The sequence below is a fragment of the Trichoderma aggressivum genome (assembly GCF_033847375.1).
Source record: "Trichoderma aggressivum f. europaeum strain CBS 100526 chromosome Unknown scaffold_004, whole genome shotgun sequence".
In the NCBI taxonomy this organism is placed as follows: domain Eukaryota; kingdom Fungi; phylum Ascomycota; class Sordariomycetes; order Hypocreales; family Hypocreaceae; genus Trichoderma; species Trichoderma aggressivum.
Window position 1 is genome coordinate 945941 of NW_026946370.1, and position 25466 is coordinate 971406.

Here is a 25466-nt window from a genome sequence, read left to right on the forward strand (position 1 = left end):
ATTGGTCATCATCTAAACGCTGAGGCAAAAGAGGGAAAGAAATCGCGTGCTTCTCTGCTTCGGGGGGCGTGGTTGACGGGCTGCGTGTGGTGAATGTCTCAAAAAATCGCTGAGTCACAGGAGCAGAGAACATGATTTTGAATCAAATTTCCACATTGCCAGTTCTATATCTATCCAGAATCTGTATATAAAGTATAAATATATACAACAAGAAAAAAAAGGGGGTATTCATGAAGTGAAGAAAAAAGTTGTAAAACATAGTAAAAGAGTGTGTGAAGCGCCGCAGTGGGCAGTGTAAGTTGAAATGAGTGCCAGCCTCTGGCCCCCCTCTCTCACTCTAGGTGAGAAGAAGAAAGACCAAAATCTGTAAGAAGTGAATGGTTGTGCTCGCAACCAGGTTTGTCCTTTTGTTCCCGTGCAAAACCTATATCCCATAACCCGTAACCCATATCATAATGATAAGTTTTTGCATTTCATCATAGCGTCATGAGTGGCCTGGTGCTCAGCACCGAGGGGAGCCAGAAACTCCCCAAAGTCAAACCAAGAAAAAAGGAAAGTCTGAATATACAGCTATTTACTGCTCCTCAGCGAAGGAGTGAGCAATGGAGCCGGAGCCAAGAGTGGTGATGAGGTCGCTCTCCATGGTAGCCTTGGTCTGAATGTCGTCAGGGAGGTAGTAGGCGTTGTTGCAAGGGAAGTTGACGCAGCCAGACATGGGCTCATAGGACTCGGCAGGGAACATCAGCTTGACGTTGTCCTTGTCGTTGGGGTCAACAATGGCGGAGACGTCAAAGTAGGTCAGTCCGTGCCAGCTGCCGAAGTTGACCTCACCGAGCATGCCGGGAATGTTGGCAGCGCCCTCCTTGACGGCGTAGAAGTTGCCTTGCCAGGTATCAGGGAAGGTAACAGTGGTGTTCTTGCTGCCGTCAACGGTGACAGAGGGAATGTCAGAGTTGCCAGGGTTGCAGGTGAAGTAGATGGTGCGTTGAACGTTGTCCAGAGTCCAGAAGGTGACGGTGGCAGCGGAAGAGAGAGCCGCAGAGGCAATGAGAGTAGCAACAGAAGTAGCGAAACGCATTTTGAATGTTTGTTTGGGGTTTGTTTGCTTGAGAAGCTGAAGAAAGAGTGTTGTATATAATGTGACGGGCCTTGCCGTTATACTCTGCTTTCCAGAAGGAGTGAAAAGGTGTAAAGTACACAAGAATGAATGATAGTCCGAAGACAAGTGAAATGAACAGTGATGGTGATATCTTGACGAGATTTCCTGTGAACAAGAAAGGGAGGAAGCCGTCCTCTTTATAATTACTCAAACCACATAGCCAAGAGGGCTCGTCGGCCAGCATACGCGTGGCAAAGGGTCGTCTAGTGGGGGGCAGAACAGCCGGCACTGTTCTCTCCCCTCTTTGTCCCCCCCCTGTGGGCGCCTATCGTGGGTCGATTCAACGAGACCGACGAGCCCAGAGGCTATTTTAGTGCCTGCATGCTTGACCTTGAAAAAGCTTTCCATGTGCATAGAGGACAGCGTCTAATGCAGGCACCATTTCTTAGCCAGCGGTGGTGCTGGCGAGTGGTGTGGACGGAAGCGGTAGCATGCTGGACACCCGGAAGCCGAAGCCGTTGAGCACCCTTGCTCTCAACGCCACAATGGATTCCGGTGGGCTCGTAAAGAAGTGAGCTTCGGGAACCCATTGCGCGGCACACTTGGACCAGCGAGTGGGCCTGTTCTCTGTTCAGAGAAGAAAAAAGTGCGAGTTGGAAGAGACGACAAGACGAATTGCGACTAGCAAGACAGGTCACCGAGACTGGCCTTGTGCTGGCGCATTTTGAAACGAATGGTGTCCATTGTCAGCCACTTCTAGACATCCCACATGAGTGAAAAGAGGGCCGCCGATGGGCGTACTCCGAGTTGAATGGGAACTGCAGCGCTGTTGCACGTTACAGTTGCCGCTGCGCTCGTTCCCCTTCCCCTTGTGATGCACATCGCCCGGCCACGGACGCCTTGCGAAAAAGCATAATTGAATGTTTTCGCAAACGGCCCAGATACTCCAATGAGAGAAGAAGAAGAAACTCTCGTCGATTTGCCGGCGCTCAGCGTATCAGAGCTTGTCAGCAAGCGGCAGAGAAAGATGGTGTGCAGTCCAAGGTCCCAAATTCAAACCAGCGGCACTGTGTTGTCACTGGCTGGGAGGGACGGGTTCCTGAACCGGATTCAGGACCCAGAGCCGAGCATAAGACTTAAAGTTCGGTGCTCGCAGGTACTTTTCGATAGTGTCCAATTCGTATTCGACAAGGCGCTTCATCGCCACCCAAATGCAGAGGCCGATACCTCGAGTCCAAGTACCCTCCCGACCCGTTTCAGAGCTTGCAATTGGCCCAGAGGGTGCCCGACGGCTTGGGGAACCGTCTTTTCTAGCTGCATAACGGCCGGGACCCGGGGCCGTGACTCCATTGGTCGGTGCCTGGCAGGAATCCATGTGGCCTGCCCTGACAGGTCGCCGGACCGGCGGGTGGATCGTGAGAATTCTCCTGTCGTGCCTCCGTTGTCTCCGAGCAAAAGCCTGTGTCGAGCCAGTCGCAGAAAGTTGCACGAGGCCTCTTGGCGAGAGGGATTGCAGTGCGCAGTCTGGCTGATGATGGTGGTTGCGTCGGTGGCAGAAAGTAAATCACTGTCCAGATACTTGAATGAAAGAAAAGCAACTGGTTCGACACTCTACAGTATACCCATCTTTCATCCATCAGGCTCGGTTGAGATCGTGCGCACGGCCTCTCATGAATGCTTGTCCCCTGCGTAAATAGCTCGCGACTAAGGCAGTGGATTGGGCACCATCGAGCAATTCTCCTCATCCCCGCTGAGGAGGGCTGAGTCTGTGGTCTTTTTTTGCCTCTGTGTCTTGCAGGGTTTCCTTCCTTAGGGCATCCGATGCTTCGATCCGTCCTGGGAACCCAGCCAATCCTTGTCACCGAGAATGCAGGGCGCAGGGATGTTGCAACCACCTGCAAACCTGCTTGCGCAGCTTCTCATGAGTCGCAAGGAACGACCAGAAGAGGTGGGACCTGAAAAATCCTCAAGGCTCCATCCACTCCATAAGCAGCAGGGAGGTTCCATGACCGCAAGCAGCAGGGAGATTCCATGTGATTCCCTCCCTCCCGCTACCTTCCGCCTCCAGAAACAATCGCGATTTCTCCTCGATGCGCGGGCCCATTGTCACGATCTCAACGTCGATATCCAACCAAGAATCACTCTCGGCCGCACGTAAAGCATGCTATCAATATTGTGCGGGAGGCCGACAATAGCCTGTAGTATACGGGCACCATTGCGTTCAATGCAACTCTGCAAGCCACGTAGAGGCGCATTGGGTTGACTTCAATAGTGCTCGTAGCACATTGTTAGTTAACACGGCTCTAGGCTGCAAAGCTGATTCGACATGTTCACCCGTGTGCTTGATGATGCAACCCTTCCATAATTCAATACTGGCGGTGGGGCTTCTGGAGATATCAAGGCACACCGTGTTGCAAGCATTTGGAGCCTTTTGCGAAAGCAGCTTTAACAAGAGGGCAGACCTGATTTGTACGCCTAACACATGTACCGCATACCAAGAACCGTGGCTCAGTAACAATGAGACTTGGCAACGGCTGAATAGCCTTTAAGAAGCCAGTGTTTGCGTGGCAACTGATAACTGGTTCTCTGGAAGCCCTCCAGATCCCCATTTCGTGTCAGCAACTGGCAAGCATGAGGACCATTACAGCGTTCACCATTCACACGGTGAGGGGTTCCTCGTGGGAGAATTCCAGAATTTTTTTCTCAAATGGACAGCGAACATTGAATGGGTTAAACTGCTCAGCCTTCACCCGGGAATATCAGAATGGCCCAGTTATCCCTCACTAAAAATGGACATGATTGCCTGATACGGTAAATGTAAACTTGCCTCTGTATGTAGCGTGAGATAGCTCGAGCCCAGTTCTGATATTTTTGTCAAAGCCAACCCAAAGCTGGGTTAACTGGCAGGAGGGCGACTTGGCCAACCCCAAGAGGAAATCCGAAGAATACGCACAGAAATTTCCTCCATTGTAAACGCCGTCGCAGATCCAACAGTCTAGGCGATTCGGATAGCCCGCACAGTGGCGAGTTTGGGCCGTAAAGCAGAGCCCGAGTTTTTGCCATGCTTGGGCTATCGATTGACGGCCATCAGCCCTCGGTGGGAATAGCCGTTTAGCAGGTGGAAATGCGTCTGCGTGTCTTTGGGCTTGGCCGAGAGGAGAGGACAGCTAGTGCAATTGGGCCGTGAAACGATAGTTTTGTTGACTAACGAGGTGCTTCAGAGACGTGGTGAGAGCGCACCACCCATATGTCAAAGTTGGGGCCGCATGAGCCATTAAGGCGTCGGGCAGAAGTTGGAATGAGAACGGATGCACAGCGCCAACACATGCAAAACCGGTGAGTGAGTACATCGCACGAGCACAGATGTCTGTGGAACTTGGAGAAGCATCAACGAATGCGAATCAAAGAAGAGGACGATGTGCCAGATAAAGGCGTGGCATGGGTGTGACGAGGGTCATCAAGGTGCACATTATGCAAAGGCCATGGACAATGGTCCTGTCCTGAGAAGCTCCAGCGATTTCTTCGTCGTAGAGACTTATGATTCTGCCTGTGGGGAGCAATGTAGTTAGATTTGGTTGCCATACAGAAAGAAGATAAAGGTAAATAAATCCTCCTTGGGGCCTACTTCACTTCGCCAATGACGGACATCGTGCCACTATCGTCACTCTCCGCTCCCCCGTTCACAGGGCGTAGGAACGTAGGACAAAGTTGCGTATTTTCTCCGAGAGGATGCATTTGCATGTGACGGTTACAGACGTGGCGTAAGAAGCAGATTCACGGCGGAAAGCTATGAGGCGGATGCTCTGCACTTGGTAGTAGTGAGGGGGAATTTGCTGGCTACTAATTCCGTCAAGGGAGGACGAAGCACAAAGCACGTGGTGTTGGGATTGTATGTACAGTGTTTACTTGGGTATCCTTCGGATAGCACTGTACTGGGTTACGGCGATAAGCAGCGTTATACAGTGTTAATCATTCAAGGTAAGTACGAGGCCTCTCTCGTATTCCTCACGATGCAACTCCAAACTCAATCGACTTTCAGATCCTTGCACATCAATTTTGTACGTAAAATCCAAAATACGAGGTAAATCTTCATGCAGATACCATCCAACCTTTTTTCCGCCTGCTTGAGGCTGCATCCAACATACTAACATGCATCTAGACGCGCACATCGCGACTCCAAGCTGCATGCCATTCTTCACATGCAAGTACATACACAGCCAGACGTGAAAGCCACCATTCTTCCACCAGCCAACATTTCTCTCGCCAGCCATCATCTTGCTTCTATCGGACCTATTTTTAGCTTACAGCCCTGAGAGTTTCCCACCGTTTTTTGGTGGCAAACTCTCTCTGCGTTGCTTTCGGCTGCCCAGCTTAGTGGTCGGTTCCGTTGCCGTCTATCCGCATTCCAGTCAAAACTCAATCTGCCAGCCGGAATCATGTTTGGCGACATCAGATCGGTGCAAGGCTCCTTAACGCCTAAAAGTCGGCGGATAAGCGTATTACCATTGTCGAACTGCATTCAATCGGACTAACAGCTTTGGTGATTAACGGGAGCTGCATGGGAGCACCATGTTTGGTTATCTTTCATTCGATGGCACTCATAGATGATCCCGGATCCAGCTTTCCATTCTGCCGTACAATGGAGTATCAACCTATCGATTTCAAGATGGCGGCTTGCTTTCGGATCATGCCCGAGATGGCTAACGATTAAGGCCATGTAACGATATTGTTGGGGCAAGCCTCTGGCATCTTCGGAACTCCCTCTTCCCAATAGCTGCTGCTATGGAAGGCGTCATGAACTAAATCATGAACTGCATCTGAACACATATTCAACCCAAAATGCTGGCGTGTTAGGCTGCTCCAGATAAATTCTTCTGACACATACCTTCAGGGGACTAGTTGACACGACGATAGCTACTGGGCAACCTGCCTTGATGGGAAAGATTTGCTTAGAGCAGCAGTTATGGACTTGGCCAATGTGTTAATCCAAGATCAAACTACAAGGGAACGAGGTATCGCATTATTACCAGCTAGCTGCAGAGCTTAGATGAAACTCTAACTTTGTTTACTAGCAGAAGCCACCAACGGTTCGGAAACTCGCAGCCTAACCAGATCCTAAACGTTTGCGTGACATCAGACCGTTAGCGGTCCAGTTATTTCCCATCTCCAGCTCCATCTTGTACTGTTCGGAAATGAGGCGCTGACCCTCGAGAGCTCGACATATGCCAAACGAACATCTGTCCCAGGCACATGGATGATACCCACTTGACGTTTTCGTAACACGTCTAATCCCAATGAGATTGCTCTCTACTTCTCATGTTAGTTATCTCATTTTGACCAATACACTTCTTTATCGCACTAACACCATGTTTACGAGAAGGCATCATGCAGCCACAGACTAAGCTCCCAAGCTTCCCTCGATCCGGCGATGCTTCTCTTAAGCGAGAGACGACTTCATGAAGCCTCTCCTCATGCGGCAAGGTGCAGCAATTCAATACTCGATCTGAATGCAGCCGTCATTCTGCGATTGACCCGCTGTTTCTCAACTACAAAGAGGCGCCTTGATCCCGCCATCGACTGGAATTCTTTCTTGCATCACAGCAACATTCTTTCACTACAGTCTTCAGACGTACACTCGCTTGCCACATCTTCTTGTTTTAGTTGAGAGCATCAACTCTTTTCCGCAACCATGCGTTTCATGCACATCTTGGCGTCCACCGCGGCGCTCACGTCTGCGATGTCTATCGCGGACTTGAACCAGCGGGATGAGCAGAGCGTTGACTCAAAGGCCGACGGCAACCTTGGTCCCCAGGCCAATGAGCCCAAGATTGACCCCTCCACAATTGGAAACAAGGTTGACGCTTCCAAGTCGGAAGACAACAAGGGAGATGCCAAGAAGGATGATCAGAATCAGAAGTGGGGTGGCAACCAGGATGAGCACAAGGAAGAGCCCAAGAAGGAAGAGCCCAAGAAGGAAGAGCCCAAGAAGGAAGAGCCCAAGAAGGATGATCAGAACCAGAAGTGGGGTGGCAACCAGGACGGGCACGGGGATGAGGGCAAGAAGGACGAGCATAAGGAGCACGAGTATCCGGCGCCCGTCACCAAGGAGTACACTAAGGAGCATGAGTACCCCGTCACCAAGGAGTACACTAAGGAGCACGAGTACCCCGTCACTAAGGAGTACACCAAGGAGTACACCAAGGAGCACGAATACCCTGTCACCAAGGAGTACACCAAGGAGCATGAGTATCCTGTGACCAAGGAGTACACCAAGGAGTACACCAGAGAGCACGAGTACCCCGTCACCAAGGAGTACACTAAGGAGCACGAGTACCCCGTCACCAAGGAGTATACCAAGGAGCATGAGTATCCTGTCACCTACACCAAGGAGTACACCAAGGAGCACGAGTATCCCGTCACCAAGGAGTACACCAAGGAGCACGAGTATCCTGTCACCTACACCAAGGAGTATACCAAGGAGCACGAATACCCTGTCACCAAGGAGTACACCAAGGAGCACGAATACCCCGTCACTTACACCAAGGACTACACCAAGGAGCACGAGGTCACCTACACCAAGGAGCATGAGGTCACCTACACCAACCCGGTCACTTACACCAAGGAGCATGAGCAGACGTACACCACCACGGTCATCACCACTGATTACACTACCTTCTGTCCTGTAAGTTTCCTCTCATGAACCTCGCCGAACTTCTATTAGCTTGAACAATTAGCTAACTCTCTCTCTTGTAGTCTCCTACCACCATCCCTGTTGGCAGCACCACTTATACTGTCACGGAGCCAACTACTCTGACCATTACCAGTGAGTATCCCCTCAGTACAAGAATCCAGCTTCCTCAGCTTCCACTAACTCCCAACAAGACTGTCCTTGCACTATTACTCAGCCTCACCCGCCTCCTCCTCCTCCTCCTCCGGTTACCACTGTGGCTCCTCCTCCCCCTCCTCCTCCTCCTCCGGTTACCACTGTGGCTCCTCCTCCTCCACCGCCGCCTCCGGTCACCACCGTGGTTCCTCCTCCCAACACTTCCGTCGCGCCGCCGCCGCCGCCGCCGCCTCCACCTCCTCCTCCTCCTCCTCCTCACACCAGGCCTCCTCCTCCTCTGGTCACCTCCGTGCCACCTCCTCCACCTCCTCCCCCCCACACCGTTGTTCCTCCTCCCAACACTTCGGTTGTCCCTCCTCCTCCCCCTCCTCCCCACACCGTCGTTCCCCCTCCTCCCCCTCCGCCGCCGCCTGCCACCGGCACAGTTCCCCCGGTCATCCCCACCGGTGCTGCCGCCAACAACAAGGCTGGTCTCGGAGCTCTCGTCGTCGCTGGTATTGCCGCCCTGGCTCTCTAAGCGACGACTTCGCTACCGCATGGGCCCTCGGCGGCCCATCAACAAAAGTGCCATTATCCCACTTTACGGGACAGTTCTCAGCTTTTAATTTCTTGCTTTTGATTTAATCTTCTTCACACTCCTTGATATTTTAGGGATACACGATTAAAAAATTACATGAGAACTGAAGGCGATCTAAAAAGGCTTTGTTAGATTAGGTTATTTACCTAGACAAGTATTGATTCAATATAAAAAAATTACGCTCCTTACATCATTGAAGCATTGGTAAAGCATCGTGAAATCGAGTAACCCCTTTCCATTGATTCAATTAATGCTATTCATCTAACTTTGTACATGACAAAGGGGGAACCAACTCCATACCATCAAGTCATTCTGCTTCATACAGTCCATGATATGAGTCATGTTCGAATTCGAGGCAGCGCCTGCACCCGCCGCTAGCTAGCAGGCCCCAACATCCCAGATGCCTCGAGCCTCGATCTGACCTCCCGAGCCAAAGCCTTGGCTTCTTCAACTTCGACCCCATCCTGACACAGCTCCGCTGCCAGCCGATCCGCCGTCGTATAATCTGCTGTGCGCATGGCGAACTTGGCCAACCACATCCGAGCCTTGCTGGTCGCAGCCGTGACGCCAGTACCCTCTGCATTCCCCCCCACGTTGCGATCTTCTCGGTCGGGATAGCCATCAGAGCCTCCCGGTGAGTCATTATGAATCCTCACAGACTCACCAAGATTCCCAGCCGCAGCTGGGCCGCCGTCTTCTTGGGCCATACACAGCTCCATGTAAGCCTTGGCTTCTTCCTCTTCGCCCAGCTGATCATACATTGTAGCAATCTGTAGCAGGATCTCCGGGTCCATATGACCAGTGGCCCCACGAGCACCCAACAGATCGCCGCCGCTGCCAAAGCTGCTGCCAACGTCATAGTACGCATCCGCAAGCAGAGCGCGTTTAAGTGCTTTGATGCCATCACGCTCTCGGCTCATCTTCTGGAGGCATGACCCAACCGCCATCCACATTTTGCCATCCCAGGGGCGCAAACCCGCCGCCTTTTTATAGTACCACAGCGAATAGGTATGCATTTCCAGCATTTCGTATGTCTGTCCGAGACCATACCAAGCACGATAATCTCGCCGATTGACATCCACAGCCCGGCGATATGATTCTATGGCAGCATGAGTGTTCTTGAGCTCCACGTATTCGTGTCCCATCAAGGTCCAAGCTGAGAGACACGATCTGTCAAGCGTGAGTGCTCGCCGGAAGTAATTCACCGCTTTCTCATGCATTGATATGAGCGAGTAGTAGTTTCCTATGACGACGCAGGATTCTGGTCGAAACTTGTCCACGTTGGAACACAGGTGAGCTAAGAATGCGAGCTTTGGCTGCATGTTTAGTACGTAGAGAATATTCGAATAGTGGTCCAGAGAGTCCAATCTGTGTGGATGAAGTGATAGTAGCCGGCTGAAATGTTGCTCGGCGGCCATTAAATCCTTTGCATGGTAGGCCAGCAATGCGTTGCAAGTGAGGAGAAATGAGGAGGTCGGAAAGATGGCAAAGAGCTGATCGAGAGAGGTGGCAAGCCCTGCGGATTGCTGGTATAGCTCAAGCGACGTGTGGAGATGGAACATGTAAGAAACGATATTTTGGGGGCAGTGTCGACTTATCCGATTCAGCTGCAGATGTTGTATCAGTTACCGTGGTATAGCGGGGAGAAGACAAACGATCGATGCTTACATCTTCAACTCTTGATATGAGAGATGTCATCTCTAGCCAGCAGCCCCAGTTCATGGGGTACTTGTGAACACTTCGTACGAGAAACTCCATTGCCTTCTCATCATTCTTTTCTTTGGCAAGCACCATGCCATATCTGTTTAAATCCTCTAGCGTTAGCAGATGCTAAATCACGGAAAGGGCCTTTCAACGTACAGGTATTCCAGCCAGCCCTGACTTCCGAGGACCTCATCATCGTCTGTCGTCCTCTCTTCAAACCAAGCAGCCAGAAACCTCCCAACAATGAGAAGCTGCTTGTTGACGACAGTGCCGAGATCCTGGGGGCCCATAACCATTTCCGACTCTTCATTCTTGCGCTTCTCCCCGGACATGAACTTGGCATACAGCGCCAAGAATAAGCTCTTCTGGCTGAGCTTGGGCAGCGGAACGGCGCTCAGCTTGGTCTCATCCGTCGCCTTGGACTTGCCCTTGCCCTTGGCAGCAACAGGGGGCTTTTCGAGGCGCGAGTCGAGAACAGTGGACAGCAGCGAGTCCGGCAAGAAGACGGCGGCACAGCGATCGTACTCCTTGCAGTCAAACAGAGACTTGGCGAGGAGGTACTTGCTGAGCTCCTTTGCCTCCATAGCAGCCTCGTCAGCATCTTGATTTGGCGAAAAGATTGGCGATGTGTGCTTGAGCCCGGAACTGGCCGTCTCGTCCTCATCGTCATCCGGTTCATGCACTGCATTGAGTAGCTCGGCTGCCCTTGATTCGATGGATTAGACGATCAGTTATGGCCATTGATGACGCGCAAATTCGACAGAATTAGGCAAAGGAGACTCAGCAGCTCACCATTTTGCCGATTGGTAGAGACACCTCTCGGAACACTTGACGACCGCCTCCTGCAGGGCCACCCGGAGCAGGGCAACCTCGTGAGAGCTCAAGACCATGACGCTTCAAGTAAACAAACCCGAGCCAGAGCCAGGCGGGTAATGAAAACGCGGGCTCAAAGGCTCAACCGCAGCCCTTCCTGTGACTCCACAAACCCTTGCCTGTCTATGTCATGAATCCAAATCAGCTCTCATGCAGGGCGTCAGCGGTGCAGAAGTGCAAATGCAAATGCATCAGGCTGATGGCATCAACTTTGGTATCAACTTGTCTGGTCAGTGGTTCGCGATAAGCGCTGCAGCCAAATCCGAGTACGTGCCTTGGTCCGTACTCGTATCAGTAGAGTACCCAGTGATGGTGGGAGAGAAATTAGCGCCGCTACCTCCCAGAAATACAGTGCGTCTTGGGCTCTACAGCAGCTGTGGCAGATGTTTTTGCACGGAGTACTCTCTGCCTCGTAGAGCCCGTTTCTCATCGGGATGTCACAATCCACAGCGTGTTCCCACCCCAATTTTCAGGTACCGGCACACCATTACAGCGCATCCCGAGCCGCCGCCAACCTCCGCGTACACTCTACTTCGAGCCGTCTGCTGGACCGGCTGGGCTTAGCTTCACTTTACAGGTACCGACTACACGTAGCCGCCCTTATCGAGGCCGCTCACCGCCCCCCCCAAAGGGAAAGGCAATGAAGGGCCCCCCCGGCATTTCTGGCAATTTTCCCGGAATTGAATAGAGGGGTCCAGTCTGGTTCTAGTAACCCCGAGTTCGACCCAACACTCACCCAACACGTATATCATTGTCTCTCCCCAACTCGTGGCAGTTTTCTCTCCCGGTCTCTTGTTTCTTTGGAATTCAAGTTCTTCTCTTGTATATTCTTCTCCCTGTTGTACAATTGACTCCAATCACCATGGCTCAAAAGACTACCCTCAAGGAGTTTGAAGCTGTCTACCCCAAGCTGGAAGAAGCTCTCCTCGACCATGCCAAATCCTACAAGCTGCCCGAGAAGGAGCTTGAGTGGCTCAAGAGGGTGAGTAGAAATGCTCTCATTCAATCTATCCCTATATAATCAGAAGAAGAAGAAAAGGGAGAGGAGGGGGGGCACACACACAGAACGAAATGCCAAACCAAAGAAATAGGAGCATCAAAAAAAAACTAACTCGTCATCCTCTCCCAAACAGAACCTCGAGGTCAACCCTCTCGGCGGAAAATGCAACCGCGGCATGTCCGTCCCCGACTCCGCCTCCGTCATCCTCGGCCGCCCCCTCACCGAGGACGAATACTTCAAGACGGCCACCCTCGGCTGGATGACGGAGCTCCTCCAGGCCTTCTTCCTCGTCTCCGACGACATCATGGACAGCAGCATCACCCGCCGCGGCCAGCCCTGCTGGTACCGCCAGGAAGGCGTCGGCATGATCGCCATCAACGACGCCTTCATCCTCGAGTCCGGCATCTACGTCATCCTCAAGAAGTTCTTCCGCGACCACCCCCGCTACATCGAGCTCGTCGAGCTCTTCCACGAGACCTCCTTCCAGACCGAGCTCGGCCAGCTCTGCGACCTGCTCACCGCCCCCGAGGACGTCGTCAACCTCGACAACTTCTCCCTCGACAAGTACTCCTTCATCGTCATCTACAAGACCGCCTTCTACTCCTTCTACCTCCCCGTCGCCCTCGCCCTCTACTACCTCGACATCGCCACCCCCAACAACCTCCAGACCGCAAAGGACATCCTCATCCCCCTCGGCGAGTACTTCCAGATCCAGGACGACTACCTCGACAACTTTGGCCTGCCCGAGCACATTGGCAAGATCGGCACCGACATCAAGGACAACAAGTGCTCCTGGCTCGTCAACCAGGCCCTCAAGATCGTCACCCCCGACCAGCGCAAGATCCTCGAGGACAACTACGGCCAAAAGGACGACGCCAAGGAAAAAGTCATCAAGCAGCTCTACGACGACCTCAAGCTCAAGCAGCTGTACGAGGAGTTTGAGGAGAAGCGCGCCGGCGAGCTCAAGGACATGATCAACAAGATTGACGAGAGCGAGGGCCTCAAGAAGCAGGTGTTTGAGGTGTTCCTAGGCAAGATCTACAAGCGAAGCAAATAAAGTTCCATCCTTCCGAGATATATAGAAACAAAAGAGCTAGGACGGGACGACTTCACAGCGTTGTGGCGACATGGTATAATCGACACAGATTCAGATTAATATATATTCACGACAAGATATAGACACAAAAAAAAGGACGAAATGGATTAGTGTTATGTATTACTATAGCCTTCCCATGATATCTCTCCCCGTGTGCGCGTGCGCATATTTTATAATACCAAAACATCCTAATTGCTGAAATTGCACGGCTTTCCTCTAATATGAAAATACAAAGCTCAACCCAAGTCTTTCCCATTTGCCTCCATAATGTTTGCTACGTATAGCCTAAAAGCCCACCCCGGTGCCAACTCGCCTTGGCTGAATGATGAACAAAGGGAACAAAAATATCGTTGCTATGACCAAGATGGGTTATTCAAGAAGAATGAACAAAGGGAATACCAAAAAAACCCCGAATATCAAAAATTCTTTGCCTCTGGATCAGGGTCTCATGACAAGGAAATGCATGTCGCTATCATGCATCACCGGTATATATGTACAGTGCATATCCATTATCGGGCTGAGTTGACTAGAGGCCCTGGCCGTCGCTCTTGAGGACGTTCTCTGGGGCGCTCTTTGGGACGCTCTTGGCGTTCCTGCAACAAAGGACCCGGACGGCGATGATCACGGTGCGGCGGCACGGGGCCGTGAGGAGAAGGAGGGGGAGGCATTCGGCTCGCTCGTGGGCCGGGTCCTCGGTTTTGTGCAGATGCAGAAGGGAGGTCTTCGGCGCCAGGCATGCGTCGAGAGCCGCCGCCGACGCCGCTGGCACTGGCAATAGAGCGGCTACGGTTTCGCGGGCCCGGCTGCGGTAGAGGACCGCCGGCAGGAGGCGGACCGGGTCTTCCTCCTGGTGATCCTGGTGGTCCTTGTTGTCCCCCAGTTGCAAAGTTGACGAGGGGCGAGCCCGGTGGGGGGCGTAGCCCTTGGCCGCGTCTCGATCCAGGGCCTTGCCGAGGGCCTTCTCGGGGACGTGGAGGCTCTGGGAAATTGGAAGCAAAGTTCAAAAGCGGCGCCGGCCCCTTGCCATGATCAGACTGAGTTGAGGGGTCAGCTGTCACAGGCCGTCGAAGGGAAATCGAAGCAGTTCGGTTGCGCGCGCTGTGTTCGGCAGCGGATGGGAACCAAGACTTTGCTGGGGGCTGTTCAGGAGATTTGGGCGATTTGGGGGATGATAGCCCAATGCTATTCAGCAATGACGGGCCTTCGGTGAATGGGCCCTCAAGCTTCTTGACAGTAGGGCTTGCGACGTCGGTTGTAGTCTCGCTTGCCGCCGCTGCCTCCTCCTTGCGCTTTTCATACCCTTCACCTAGTAAGCCAGTAGGCGAAAACGTTTCTTTCACGCTGAGGGCGACGGATGCGCTAGAGGCCTTCCTTCCTCTAGGCTTGTTTTTATTGAGCTGGGCCTCCAGGGCCAGCTTCCTGGTAGATTCCTCGATGGCCCTGGTGAAGTCGCTCTCATCTATGAAGGATCCAGTGGAAAGGGTCAAGCCGCTGGAGACTCGTGGAGACTTCTCGGGGATGATTGGCATCTTGATGCTTTCAACGCTCAGGTCAAGAGGCGGAGGTCTCTCTATCGGGCGTGAGTGTGTTATCTTGTTGACAATGTACCAGCTTCGCCAAGCATGCACCTGGTCAAAGAATCTCTGGGCTACGGCAGCATCGTCGGTACAGAAGAAGTGGACGAAATTCTCTCCATTGGGAAAGACGACTGTCTTCTGTTGGCTCTTGATGGCATAGCAGATCTTCTTGGGAGGCTTGAGATGCCGCTTCACCTCACTCTCCTTGGGCTTATAAATGTCAAAGTCCGTTAGGTGGCACAACGATGTGCTGTCTTTGTCCGCGGGCTGCGCATCGGCGCGCTTGGAAGCAAATACTTGGCCGGTGCTTAGCAAGGTGATGAACCTTTTGCTCCACTTGCCAGGGCGAGGAGAATGATAGAGCTGGATAGTGAATCCAGGCGCAGGCTCATCCGTCTGCGGGACAGAGGAGAGCTCGAGGTTGTCGTCATCTCCCGGCGTGTCACAAGGCACCACCATGAGTGAATTGTCCTGGTCACGGTCCCAAGAATTCAAGGTGTCTCGTACATGCTCGTAGCGTCGCATGCGCCTTTCCAGCCCAAGAGTGTCATAGCACTCGAGGACGACACTGGTTTCGACATCAATTTCATGCCGTGTCTGCGCAGCGGTTGCGATGAGGATGTCCTCCGGCGTAGTATCAGCAGTTACTTCCAGATTGATGGTTGACGAAAGGCATCGAACAGTGATGCGCTGCAAGAGGGGGTGAGAAGAGGGGTTAGCAAATCTGCGGCGATGGTAACACAAGTAGATCCAACAGCACTCACTCGTTCACCGCCATTGATGGCAGAGATTGGCGCATCGCCATCCGGGTGTGGTCGAATGAAGCTCATCCTTTGCGAGGGGTGCAGCGGAGGAGAGTCGTCGAGGCTGCTTCTCCGGCTGATGCTGGGTGTGGGTGTAAAAACAGAGGGTGCGATGCTGTTTGGAGTAGCCGGTGGCAGAGGGGTCAGTGGCGGCTGAATGAAGTTGGTGCTCGGTTTCCTGCTTCGTGAGAAGAGGTTGAGCTTCTCGAGGACCCTCTTGGGCTTTGCCGCGGACGGAGTCGAAGGCGGCTGCGCCTGAAGCCGAGCCAAGTCGAACTTCCTCTGCTCGTCAATAACAAGGTCCCTTTCGGCCTCGAGTCGCGCGACGTCGTCTTCGCAGCGAGCGGCGTCTTCCTCCTTGGAGCTCTGCAGGGCCTCTGCCTTTTTGCGATGCGCCTCCTCGATTTCAAAGTCGAGCTGTGCGGCGAGCTCGTCAATCTCCCTCTCGGTCCTGCTGGCAGTCCTGCTCAATGGCGTGCCAAAGTGCGAGCCAAAGGGCGATCCGGGCTCAGAAATGAAGGACCTGGCCGAGGGTGAGGGCGGCGGCTTCAGGTCACCACCAAAGAACCGGCGTTGCGAGGGGCTCGAGTCGTTTTTGGGATTTGCGCTGAGCACGAAGTTGGGGATCGGCGGCGCGTCTAGCAAGGGGGGAGCTTGCGAGAGCGAGATGGACGCAGGCAGGTTGCGGATGCTCTTGGAGCCGGGCGAGCTCTGCGCATCTGAGTCGCGGAACAGTCCCAGGTTGAAGCGAGAAACGCTCTTCCCTCGAGGCGTCTTGGGCGGCTGGTCCCCTGCAGGTACATCGTCTGCAGCAGCCATGATGCGCTGGGGCCTTGCTGTAGCCGCGCTGGGGCCGCTGTCAGATTAGGTTTTGCAGCGGTCGATCAGCCACCGAAAAGGCGCCACAGTACTTGAGCACAGCTGCAGCACAGCACGCGACTGATTGCCTGATTGCTGTTTTGAGTTGAGTGCTTCGTGCCTCGGCCAATATACCTGCCACACAGCAGAGATTAAAGGCCGTATTATGCACTCGTATGCTGTGCACAGGGGATCGAGTATCACAGGCTTGGAAAAAAGAAACAGAAACGAGAAGAAGCAGAGGGAATATCTCCTTATTCTGGTCTTTTTTTCTTCGTGTATATTCTTTCCTTCTCTGCCTCCTCTGTTCTCTTCTTTCCCGCTTGCAATGCTTTATGCTTGGCGCCAACCTTGTAATACAAGGTACACACAGCTAAGCAAGGGCTGCCCGTGTAAGATAATCGACAGCGACTGTGAGGCAACAAATAGGTAGCTATAAAACTATAAAAAGATTAGCAAAGGCCGTCATCATGCCATTCTCGTGCAGGTTCCACAGCTTACATACGAGGTGCTCTAACTCAAACTTGCAGAAAGAGTCAACGGTGATGCTGTCGCCCACAGAATGAGCAATCCAGTCCAAAAGGCCGCTCTGGAAAGGTCAGCTGTCTGGGAACAGGTAGATTCAGAGCAAGGGCGATGGGGAGAGGAAATAGGCTGGAGAAAAGGGAGAAAATATCGAGGAGAAAATCGAGGAGAGAAGGCCCAATTCACATTCACTCAACCTCTCGTGGCAAGCGACAGACTTCGCAGGGAGTCGCCCTGCCAAGTGAAGATGCCCATGATGCAGGTCATATCGCCAAAATATCAACCTCCTCGCCCCGTCCACTGTCGGCCGCGCAGTCAATGGATCAATGTCTTAAAATATCTACTCGCTTGCGATAGACCTTGTCGTGGTAACTATACCTGTAGTAGCGATACTACCACTGACTGGCCGTTGCATCCAAGCGCCTGCAAAGGGGGCTTGTGTGAATGCCGTATTTGCTTTTTCCTCAGGCGGGTCCAATTTGACCAGGCAGCTTGTTGGAGAGCGCTCAGACATCATTAACGCAACCTGAGGATAGTAACACCTTGCGGCTTCAGTCTAGCAAGATAATTCATGCAAGGGAGGCTCTTGGGGTGCGCACAAGAATGATGAGGACATTGCGCTACACCATAGAGCAAAGGTCAGTACACTCGTACACCCAGCATCTCCAATCTGCCCCTTCGCCTGCTGAACTCACTGTGCGACGCTGCAATCCCTTGCCAGGTCCAAAGTTGAACATCTGCCCCCAAGGACTTCTCGGCGCTGCTCCGTGCCTCTTTGGAATTTTACTCCCCGTGGATTGGAGTTAATCGAGACATCTCCCTTAGCGGGTCATGGAAGCGGTTGAAATATTCTCATGTCGCCTTCCAAGCGGATCCCCCACGAACCACCGTTCGGTGAGTCTAGGCTACTCTGAAAGGCCGGGGTCTGATATATCATTCGCCTCCCTACTTGGTGCTCCGCATAATATGACAGACACTGTTGTGGCACAGCGCGGCGAATGACATGGGCCAGTATTCACAAATACAAGCGGCCAACTGGACGGCAACTAATGCACTGAATCTCCGTCCATGGTACGAGCGCTCTATTAGTACTCGTATATTGGCCCGAGGTGTCTTGCACGGCAGATTACGCACCCCCGTGCTCGCAACTGCGTGTCTATGTGCACACATCACCCTGATAGGAAGGAGAAAGGCTCTGGAGAGATCAAGAAGTCGCCAACATGGAATCGTATTTCGGTCAATCAGCTTGGAAAGAGGAGTGGTTATTAATAACTACTTGCGAAACGCTCGAACCTCGCGGCGCCACCAGCTGACGAAATCGCACGTTGAGACATCGATCTCGAGATTCTTGAGCTCTCGCGTGCTCAAGTGGCAATCATACGGCCGCTGCACGCTGGCGTTGGGCTCGTTGCCCTCCGTGTTGGGTTCAATGTTGGCAATTGACAAGCCCATGATGTCGCCAAAGTGTTGGCAGATCTCGTACTTTGTCATTTTGTCTTCGCTCGAGAACTGGAGCGTCCGGGGAAAAGACTTGCGATCCCCCGAGTCGAGGTACTTGGTTGCCACATCTAGGGAGCGGTATCAGCGTCGGCACAGCTTTCCAAGTCGGCATTGGCAATCAAAAAAGTAATGAGATACTATCAAGAAGCTCCAGATAGGGAGAAATCGGTGGGATAGTGAGACACGGGGAACCTGGAGGCGTAGCTTGCATGAGACAACAACTTACCATGACAAATTCGTCCTACATCTCCCGTGTTAGTCGGGTAGCGGATGGCCCAATGATCCATTTTGATCTTGGTGCCCTCCGTCTGGGCCTTCCAAACACTATCCATCAGCACGTTGACGGCGCTTTCAGAGGGTGTTTCTGCGTGGCCGTAGAGCACCGGGACTCGAAGAGTGACCCCGAGGCCCTCCTTTCCAGCCACAGCGTACTCTTCCAGCACGGCTTTTTCGCCATCCAGCTTCGTTTGGCCGTAAAGGTTAGTAGGGGCTGGGGTGGCATCGGCTTCGTAAGGGGCGTCGCCTGGCCGCCCAGGAAAGACATAATCAGTGGAGATGTAAATCATCAAAATTTCCCGAGCCGCAGTGGCACTGGCAAGCGTCTTGCTGGCGGCGATATTGAGAGCTCTGGCCGCTTCTGGGTCCTTGTCCACCTTGTCTGGGAAGCGCTGCGCCGCACCTGGAGAGAAGAGGAAATCAGCAATGCGTTCCCCAAGTCCTACTGCTTAGATACTCGACTCATACAATGAACCACCACGTGGGGTCTGCCACGCTCAGAGCTCCGTTAGCATAAACGTTGTTATATCGGCTATGAAAAGCCTGCCAAATGAAGCGCTGATTAAGAGAAACGCACCGTATCTCGTCCAGTGTTTTGGCAATATCAGCTCCGCTCTCCAGGTCGAGCTTGAGGATATCAGCACCATCCGCCCGTGAATAGCCCGAGCCCTTGACGGTCCATCCACTACGGTTATGAAAGGCGGCGACGACTTCTCTACCCAATAATCCGGTGGCACCAGTGACGAGGACCGTTCGCTGCGCCATTGTCTATGATGGACTCAGGGCTCTGAGCTAGGTATAGATGCCACGCTGAAGCTGAGATGTCACTGTGGCGGCAGCAGCTGTTGAAATCTCCAATGCTGCTCAGATCGACGATTGACTTGTTGCCTCTGTCTCTACGAAAAAGCAAGAGAGGTAGCTATTCTCGTGGCGAGAAAAGTGAGGGAAAACTTGGAACACAAGAGCTTGCGTACCTCCAAACTTAAAAGAAGCTGTGCCTGAGCTATTGCTTGGTGGCTGGTGGAGCTGTGACGTGAAGACGAGGGGCCAACTCCGCATTTCCTACAAGGCTTACCCTATAACAGACGTTTTCGGTGTAAATAAGAGGTATACAGCTCGGTATATTCCAAATCAGATGGTGTTGCATGCTACTGGTTACCTCGGTTCAGGTGTGTGTTATTTCTAGAAAGCATTGCGATCGGAGTATTGGAATACCATTTAAAATCAGGGTGCGGCATTGTTGATGGACATCGAATACCGGGGTCACTTCACCTCGAGGCAGCGTACTACGTTAATGGTAACGAATAGCCATTGAACACAGATGCTTGGAAAAATTCCCCCAAGAATACATAGCGTAAATTAATACGCATATATTAACCCAACTCTGTATGTAAATTCTTCATTAACAACTTCCGGGGAATGTTTTTACAGATCTTGGTGAGCGCATGTATTCAATAGCAGCGCTGTGACGTGTGTTTTAGTGGGCTATGTAGCTCTACAGAGTACCAGCCCGATAGCTTACCGCGTTTGGCTTATCGCAGGCGGATTTTCTACCTGTAAACCGCATCTACCTACAACTTCTCAAACTTCAAAACCTCCTCTCACCACCATCAACTCTCCCCTCCACAGTCACAATGCCTCCAAAGCGCATGACGGCAAACCCCGTCAAGCCGTCTCGCCACAGAGCCGGCAAGCCCTCCGGCGCCGACTCCTCCTCCGACTCAGACGCCAGCGACGCCGACGAGCCCGTCGAGCCTGTCGCCGTGCCCCCTCCCCCAAAGGCCACCAGCGCCGGCAAAATCATCAGCAACCTGAACAAAGTCGACCTCAATTCCCGGCGTAAAGATGCAGAAGCCGCCGAGGCGCGTCGAATAGCCGCGGAAAAGGCTGAGAGGCTAGCGGCGGAAGAAGGCTTCGTTACCGAAGAAGAGGAAGAGGAAGACGACGAGGAGGAGGACGAGGATGAGAGCGAGTCGGGAGAGGAGGAGAGTAGTAGTGAAGAAGAAGCGCCGAGGAGATTAATGATGCGGCCGAAATTCATACCGAAAAACCAACGAGGCGCCGCCGCACAGGACTCGGAAAAGGAACAAGAAGCCGCCAGGCAAGCCGAGGAGGAAGCCCGGAAAAAGGCCGCCGATGCGCTCGTCGAGGAGCAAATCAAGAAAGACCTCGCTGCGCGCGCCGCGGGCAAGAAGCACTGGGACGACGAGGAGAACGAGGAATCTGACGTCGACACCACGGACGGGCTGGACCCGGAGGCGGAAGAAGCAGCCTGGAGAGTGCGCGAGCTGAAGCGCCTCAAGCGCGCCCGCCAGGCCATCGAAGAGCGCGAGAAGGAGCTCGCGGAAGTAGAGCGCCGCCGCAACCTCACCGAGGAGGAGCGCGCCGCCGAGGACGAGGCCTACATCGCGAAGCAGCAGGAGGAAAAGGAGGGTAAAGGCAAAATGGCGTACAAGCAGAAATACTACCACAAGGGCGCCTTCTTCCAGGAGGAGACGGCCGCCGCGGGCCTGCTCCAGCGAGACATCATGGGCGGCCGCATACAGGACGACGTGCGCAACCGCGAGGCCCTGCCCGAGTACCTACAGCTGCGGGACATGACCAAGCTGGGCAAGAAGGGCGCGACAAAGTACAAGGACATGCGGAGCGAAGATACTGGCCGGTGGGGATCGTTTGGTGGGGATAGGAGGCGAGATGACCGTCGTCGGTATGACAGTGAGGACGATCGGTTTCGGCCGGATGACGACTGGAATCGCAGGAAGAGGAGTACGTCTCGTGAAAGATATCGTGATGACGGCGACAAGAGACGCAGAGTTGATGATCGAGATTGAAGGAAAGCCATTCCCAAAGGGATGTAATGTTGTTTTAATGGGGATGCAAGACGCATCCATACCGTGGATTTTATAACCATACAAATATATACCCCATCTATTTGGCATGAAAAAATGGCCAAAAGAACATGATCAAAATCGAGAAACAAAAGCCAAAACAATATAAAATGTGCCAATGACTTGTCATCAGTTGCTATAACCCCTTCCCAAACAATAGTGTCTTGTTTCTTCTATATCCTCACAATCTCCACCCGTGCTCTATCGAATACCTTGTGAGTTATCAGGCCATTTATTACTTCTCCGTCTGAAGTTGGGGGATACAAGGTCATGCGCGCATATGTTCCTGCTCCACGTCTCTTCGACAAAGAGCCTGGGTTGATTGCCAAAACACTTTCAACAACCTACCATCATGGTTAGTCAATGATTTGGAAGGGGGTGACGATATATATGAAACCATACCTTTGCAAAAGGAGGCAAGAAGCTGGGAATCAGCAACACATCAGGCCGAACGTTGACAATCTCGCCCAGCTTGAGATAGCTCACATCAAGCATAGCACCCGTCGCAAGCCCATCATCCGTCCCCGTCTTCGGCAGCCTTGCCCTGTCCGTCGGCGGAAACACGGGGAAGTAGTGCCGCTGCTCAACCAAGTGACGACACAGCCGTCGCATGAGCTCTCCGGGGGGTGCCCCCTTGGAGACCTCCTCGCTGCGTAGCTCGTACAGCACATCTTGGCTGGACAGGCCGAGAACCACCTCATTCATGGACAGGGTCATGGGGTTGGAGACGATGCGCACCGACTTGGGCAGGCCGAGCTCTCGTCGGGGAATGGTATCCTGAGGCCAGGAGACATGTTTGTCGAGGACATCGCGCACGGAAGGGACGAGAATGACTGTGAGATGAGGGTTTGCGGAAGCGAGGCGGTTTAGTGCGGGAGCAACAAGATATTTGAAGACGGTGTTCATGTTGGCAGTGTCAGGATCATATGTGGCTTCTTCGGGAAGATCAAAATCCCCCGTGGCAATAAGAGGATGGTCGATATCCAGGAACGGTCCCGTAAGAATGAGGGCATCGGCATATGTATCAGCTGCCTGATTGCAGAGCGCCTGCAGCGGCTCATAGTCGAGGTTATCATCAGCCGTGTACGGCCCAGCCGCATAGATGATGCTCAGCGGCGCAGGTTCCGAGTCCGAGTCCATGGCATCTGGGTCACCCCTGAGCTTCTCCCGATGAGCCTCAAGAGCCGCAGGGCTGGACGCAGCGCTCGGCAGAAGCGGCATGTCTAGAATCTCCTTGACGATAAACTCATCCCCCGTGATGTTGCTGCCCCTGAGCGCAACAATCTGGCCCGGAAATAAGCTCCAGCTCTGGACACCGTCCAGCTTGAGCGGCACTCTCAGGCCCCTCCCCATCCGCCTTGACGTCTCCAGCACTATTGAGGCAGCATTGATCTTTCCCTCCAGAGAATCCGACGCAATACGGCCTACAGCCACGACTTCGGTTGTGCTAGCAGTTGCAGCGTTGCCAAAAGCAGAGTCCTCCAGACCATGGTGCTCGCGGACAAGGTCAAGAAAGTCGTCGATTCGGTCGTCGAGGATCTCGCTAGCCTCGGATAGCTTCATCGCCAGCGGCTTGTAGCCCGTCTTCTTCTGATCAGAGGCGGCCGTAAGCTTGATTCTCGGTTCGGGGAAGGGCGCAATGGGCGCTTCGGCCGGCGGGAGCTCGTCGTTGAGGATTTCCACCACCTCTCCCGCGTTCTGTCGTTCTGCAAAGGTCGCCGACCTGAAAAGATGTCCTGATTAGCAACTGCATAGTAATCCAGCCTCACTGATCTAAATACTAACGGGAGATTCATCGACTTGAGCTGCTCGTTGAGTCCTGCTGCTGGCGAGCTCGGAATGTCCCTCTGCATCTCCATCCTCTTCCTCAACCCACTGCCAGGCGCCTTGTGCTTCCCCGACGCAGGCGTGCTCGGCACCAGGCCATCCAACATGCCAAACACATCTCCCTTGCCCGCCTTGGGCCTCGGTGTCGGCGCCATCTTCCTCTCGCTCTTGACCTGCAGCCGGCGCTGCGACTTCTCCAGCTCGTCCTGGATGCTCTGCTTCAGGCCGCGCACATTCGACAACGTCACGGCCTGCGCGTCCACGTCCATCTTGATGCAGTACGACTCCCATTTGAAATAGAGGTCCTCGGCTGAGATGTCGTGTAGCCGGCCCATGGACTGGAGCTCGCTGGCAACATCTGGCTCCAGCGTCCCGTTGGGAGCGAATCGAGACTGGATTTCTTCGTCGGCCATTGTGGGCGACTGTACTTTGTCAATTGGCCAATTTCACAGCTTCTGATGCTTCTTGTATCTTGCCGGCATCAAAATGAATACGAAAAAACCTCGTACCCGCAGCTGCGACAATTTGGATTTTGTCTTGCGGCTGCAAATGAAAGGTTGAGCTCTCTGGCTGTAGTGGGGGTTGCAAGTGAAGACGTGGAGACGCGACGCGTTAAGTGGCAGAGCTTACAGTAAGTGCTGGAGGCTCGAGGTACATGTACGCATGTACGCATGTACCTGTACTCTTCCACGATAACTCAAGACAAGCTCCTCTGTTCCTTGATTCCTAGCACAACTACCAATAAAACAGAATACGGTTTATACATGCTAGGTATCTGTAATTAAGCATGGATTCATTACTTGGACTTCCTATTAATTATCAACAGTTGATTTACTTTATTGACTGCGGTTGTTTATATATCGCTAGCTCCCTGGAATCCCAACTGCTTACAATATAACAGAGTATCACAGCCCAATCCAACCTCTTATATACCTGTAATCTCACACCATCTTGCTGAATCCTTCAATGCATATCTATTGTGGTATTAGCCACTTTCGGCGCTGGCGGTTAACCGTCCGGCCTGGTGTGGTGGCATATGCGAGTTAATTAGTTGACATCTTTCAGCTTGGGCTGCTCAGCTTATACCAGCTTCAGCTGGACGGGCAGCAACCAGCGCCTTGCATTGTCCCTCTTTTCTACATGTACTCTCTCAAAATCTCTTCCGTGTTGACCATCCACCCACATTCCAACTTCTCAACCGTACGTCACCTACTGTACACCGGTTTCTGTTCTGCATTTTCTATCGGCCGAGCCTGTTCAAGAATCAACACTTCCCAGCGCTTGACCTAATCGCTCGTGTATCTTTTAATTCTTTTTCTTTTAACAGTTAAGCGCTAAAAGAGACGAAGAAGACACTTGGACACGACCACGAATTACCTCTTTTTTTAGTGGGAAACTTGGGAGATCTCTACAGTGACCAGAACAAGTTCAGAGAGGCAGAAGAGATATATAATCGAGTGTTAGAAGGAAATGAGAAGACACTTGGACGCGACCATATATCGACACTTTGCACAGTTAACAACTTGGGCCTTGTTTACAATGGCCAGGGCAAGGAAAGAGAAGCAGAGGAGATGTTTAATCGAACGCTGCAAGTGCTTGAGAAGACATTTGGATGCGATCACATGTTGACTCTTATGACGGTTGGTAACTTAGCCACTGTTTACACAAACCAGGGCAAGTTCAGAAAGGCAGAGGAGATGCTTAATCGAACGCTCAAAGGGCTTGAGATGGCACTTGGACGCGACCATACATCGACTCTTAATACAGTTGGCAGCTTAGCACGTCTCTACGGTAGACAAGGCAAGCTCGGAAAAGCAAAATTGATGTACAATCGAGCGCTGAAAGGGTTTCAATCTACCTTTGGACCAACACATCCAAAGTCATATGATGTCATGCGCGACTTAGAGTTGCTACAAGCCCACCGAGGTGTGTTATATAGAAGAGGCCTTTTAACGCTCACGGTGTTAATGGTGTTTGCGATTGTATTTAGCTGGCGAAGATAGTGACTTTCATATATGT

The 25466-nt window shown here is 52.7% G+C and overlaps 8 protein-coding genes across 8 annotated transcripts; 3 read left to right on the forward strand and 5 right to left on the reverse strand.

Annotated features, from left to right (window-relative positions):
* Nucleotides 1–574: 574 nt before the first annotated feature.
* Triagg1_1866 (uncharacterized protein) lies at nt 575–1078 on the reverse strand (the record flags this gene model as incomplete). Its single annotated transcript, XM_062895983.1, has 1 exon — nt 575–1078. The coding sequence occupies one exon, from the start codon at nt 1076–1078 to the stop codon at nt 575–577; it is 504 nt and encodes a 167-aa protein (XP_062759405.1).
* Nucleotides 1079–6788: 5710 nt separating this feature from the next.
* On the forward strand, nt 6789–8460 carry Triagg1_1867 (uncharacterized protein; the record flags this gene model as incomplete). The annotated part of the gene is made up of 3 exons (XM_062895984.1): nt 6789–7781; nt 7853–7922; nt 7982–8460. 3 exons carry the CDS (start codon nt 6789–6791, stop codon nt 8458–8460), a joined length of 1542 nt encoding a protein of 513 aa, XP_062759406.1.
* Nucleotides 8461–8894: 434 nt separating this feature from the next.
* Triagg1_1868 (uncharacterized protein) lies at nt 8895–11114 on the reverse strand (the record flags this gene model as incomplete). Its single annotated transcript, XM_062895985.1, has 4 exons — nt 8895–10127; nt 10189–10321; nt 10381–10929; nt 11017–11114. The coding sequence occupies 4 exons, from the start codon at nt 11112–11114 to the stop codon at nt 8895–8897; spliced, it is 2013 nt and encodes a 670-aa protein (XP_062759407.1).
* An 845-nt stretch (nt 11115–11959) lies between these two features.
* Triagg1_1869 (uncharacterized protein) lies at nt 11960–13154 on the forward strand (the record flags this gene model as incomplete). Its single annotated transcript, XM_062895986.1, has 2 exons — nt 11960–12079; nt 12231–13154. 2 exons carry the CDS (start codon nt 11960–11962, stop codon nt 13152–13154), a joined length of 1044 nt encoding a protein of 347 aa, XP_062759408.1.
* A 565-nt stretch (nt 13155–13719) lies between these two features.
* Nucleotides 13720–16392, reverse strand: Triagg1_1870 (uncharacterized protein; the record flags this gene model as incomplete). The annotated part of the gene is made up of 3 exons (XM_062895988.1): nt 13720–14172; nt 14252–15460; nt 15535–16392. The coding sequence occupies 3 exons, from the start codon at nt 16390–16392 to the stop codon at nt 13720–13722; spliced, it is 2520 nt and encodes an 839-aa protein (XP_062759409.1).
* A 1836-nt stretch (nt 16393–18228) lies between these two features.
* Nucleotides 18229–19497, reverse strand: Triagg1_1871 (uncharacterized protein; the record flags this gene model as incomplete). The annotated part of the gene is made up of 4 exons (XM_062895989.1): nt 18229–18524; nt 18683–19135; nt 19201–19220; nt 19310–19497. The coding sequence occupies 4 exons, from the start codon at nt 19495–19497 to the stop codon at nt 18229–18231; spliced, it is 957 nt and encodes a 318-aa protein (XP_062759410.1).
* An 869-nt stretch (nt 19498–20366) lies between these two features.
* Nucleotides 20367–21563, forward strand: Triagg1_1872 (uncharacterized protein; the record flags this gene model as incomplete). Its single annotated transcript, XM_062895990.1, has 1 exon — nt 20367–21563. One exon carries the CDS (start codon nt 20367–20369, stop codon nt 21561–21563), a length of 1197 nt encoding a protein of 398 aa, XP_062759411.1.
* A 230-nt stretch (nt 21564–21793) lies between these two features.
* Triagg1_1873 (uncharacterized protein) lies at nt 21794–23860 on the reverse strand (the record flags this gene model as incomplete). Its single annotated transcript, XM_062895991.1, has 3 exons — nt 21794–21964; nt 22023–23343; nt 23406–23860. The coding sequence occupies 3 exons, from the start codon at nt 23858–23860 to the stop codon at nt 21794–21796; spliced, it is 1947 nt and encodes a 648-aa protein (XP_062759412.1).
* Nucleotides 23861–25466: the final 1606 nt, after the last annotated feature.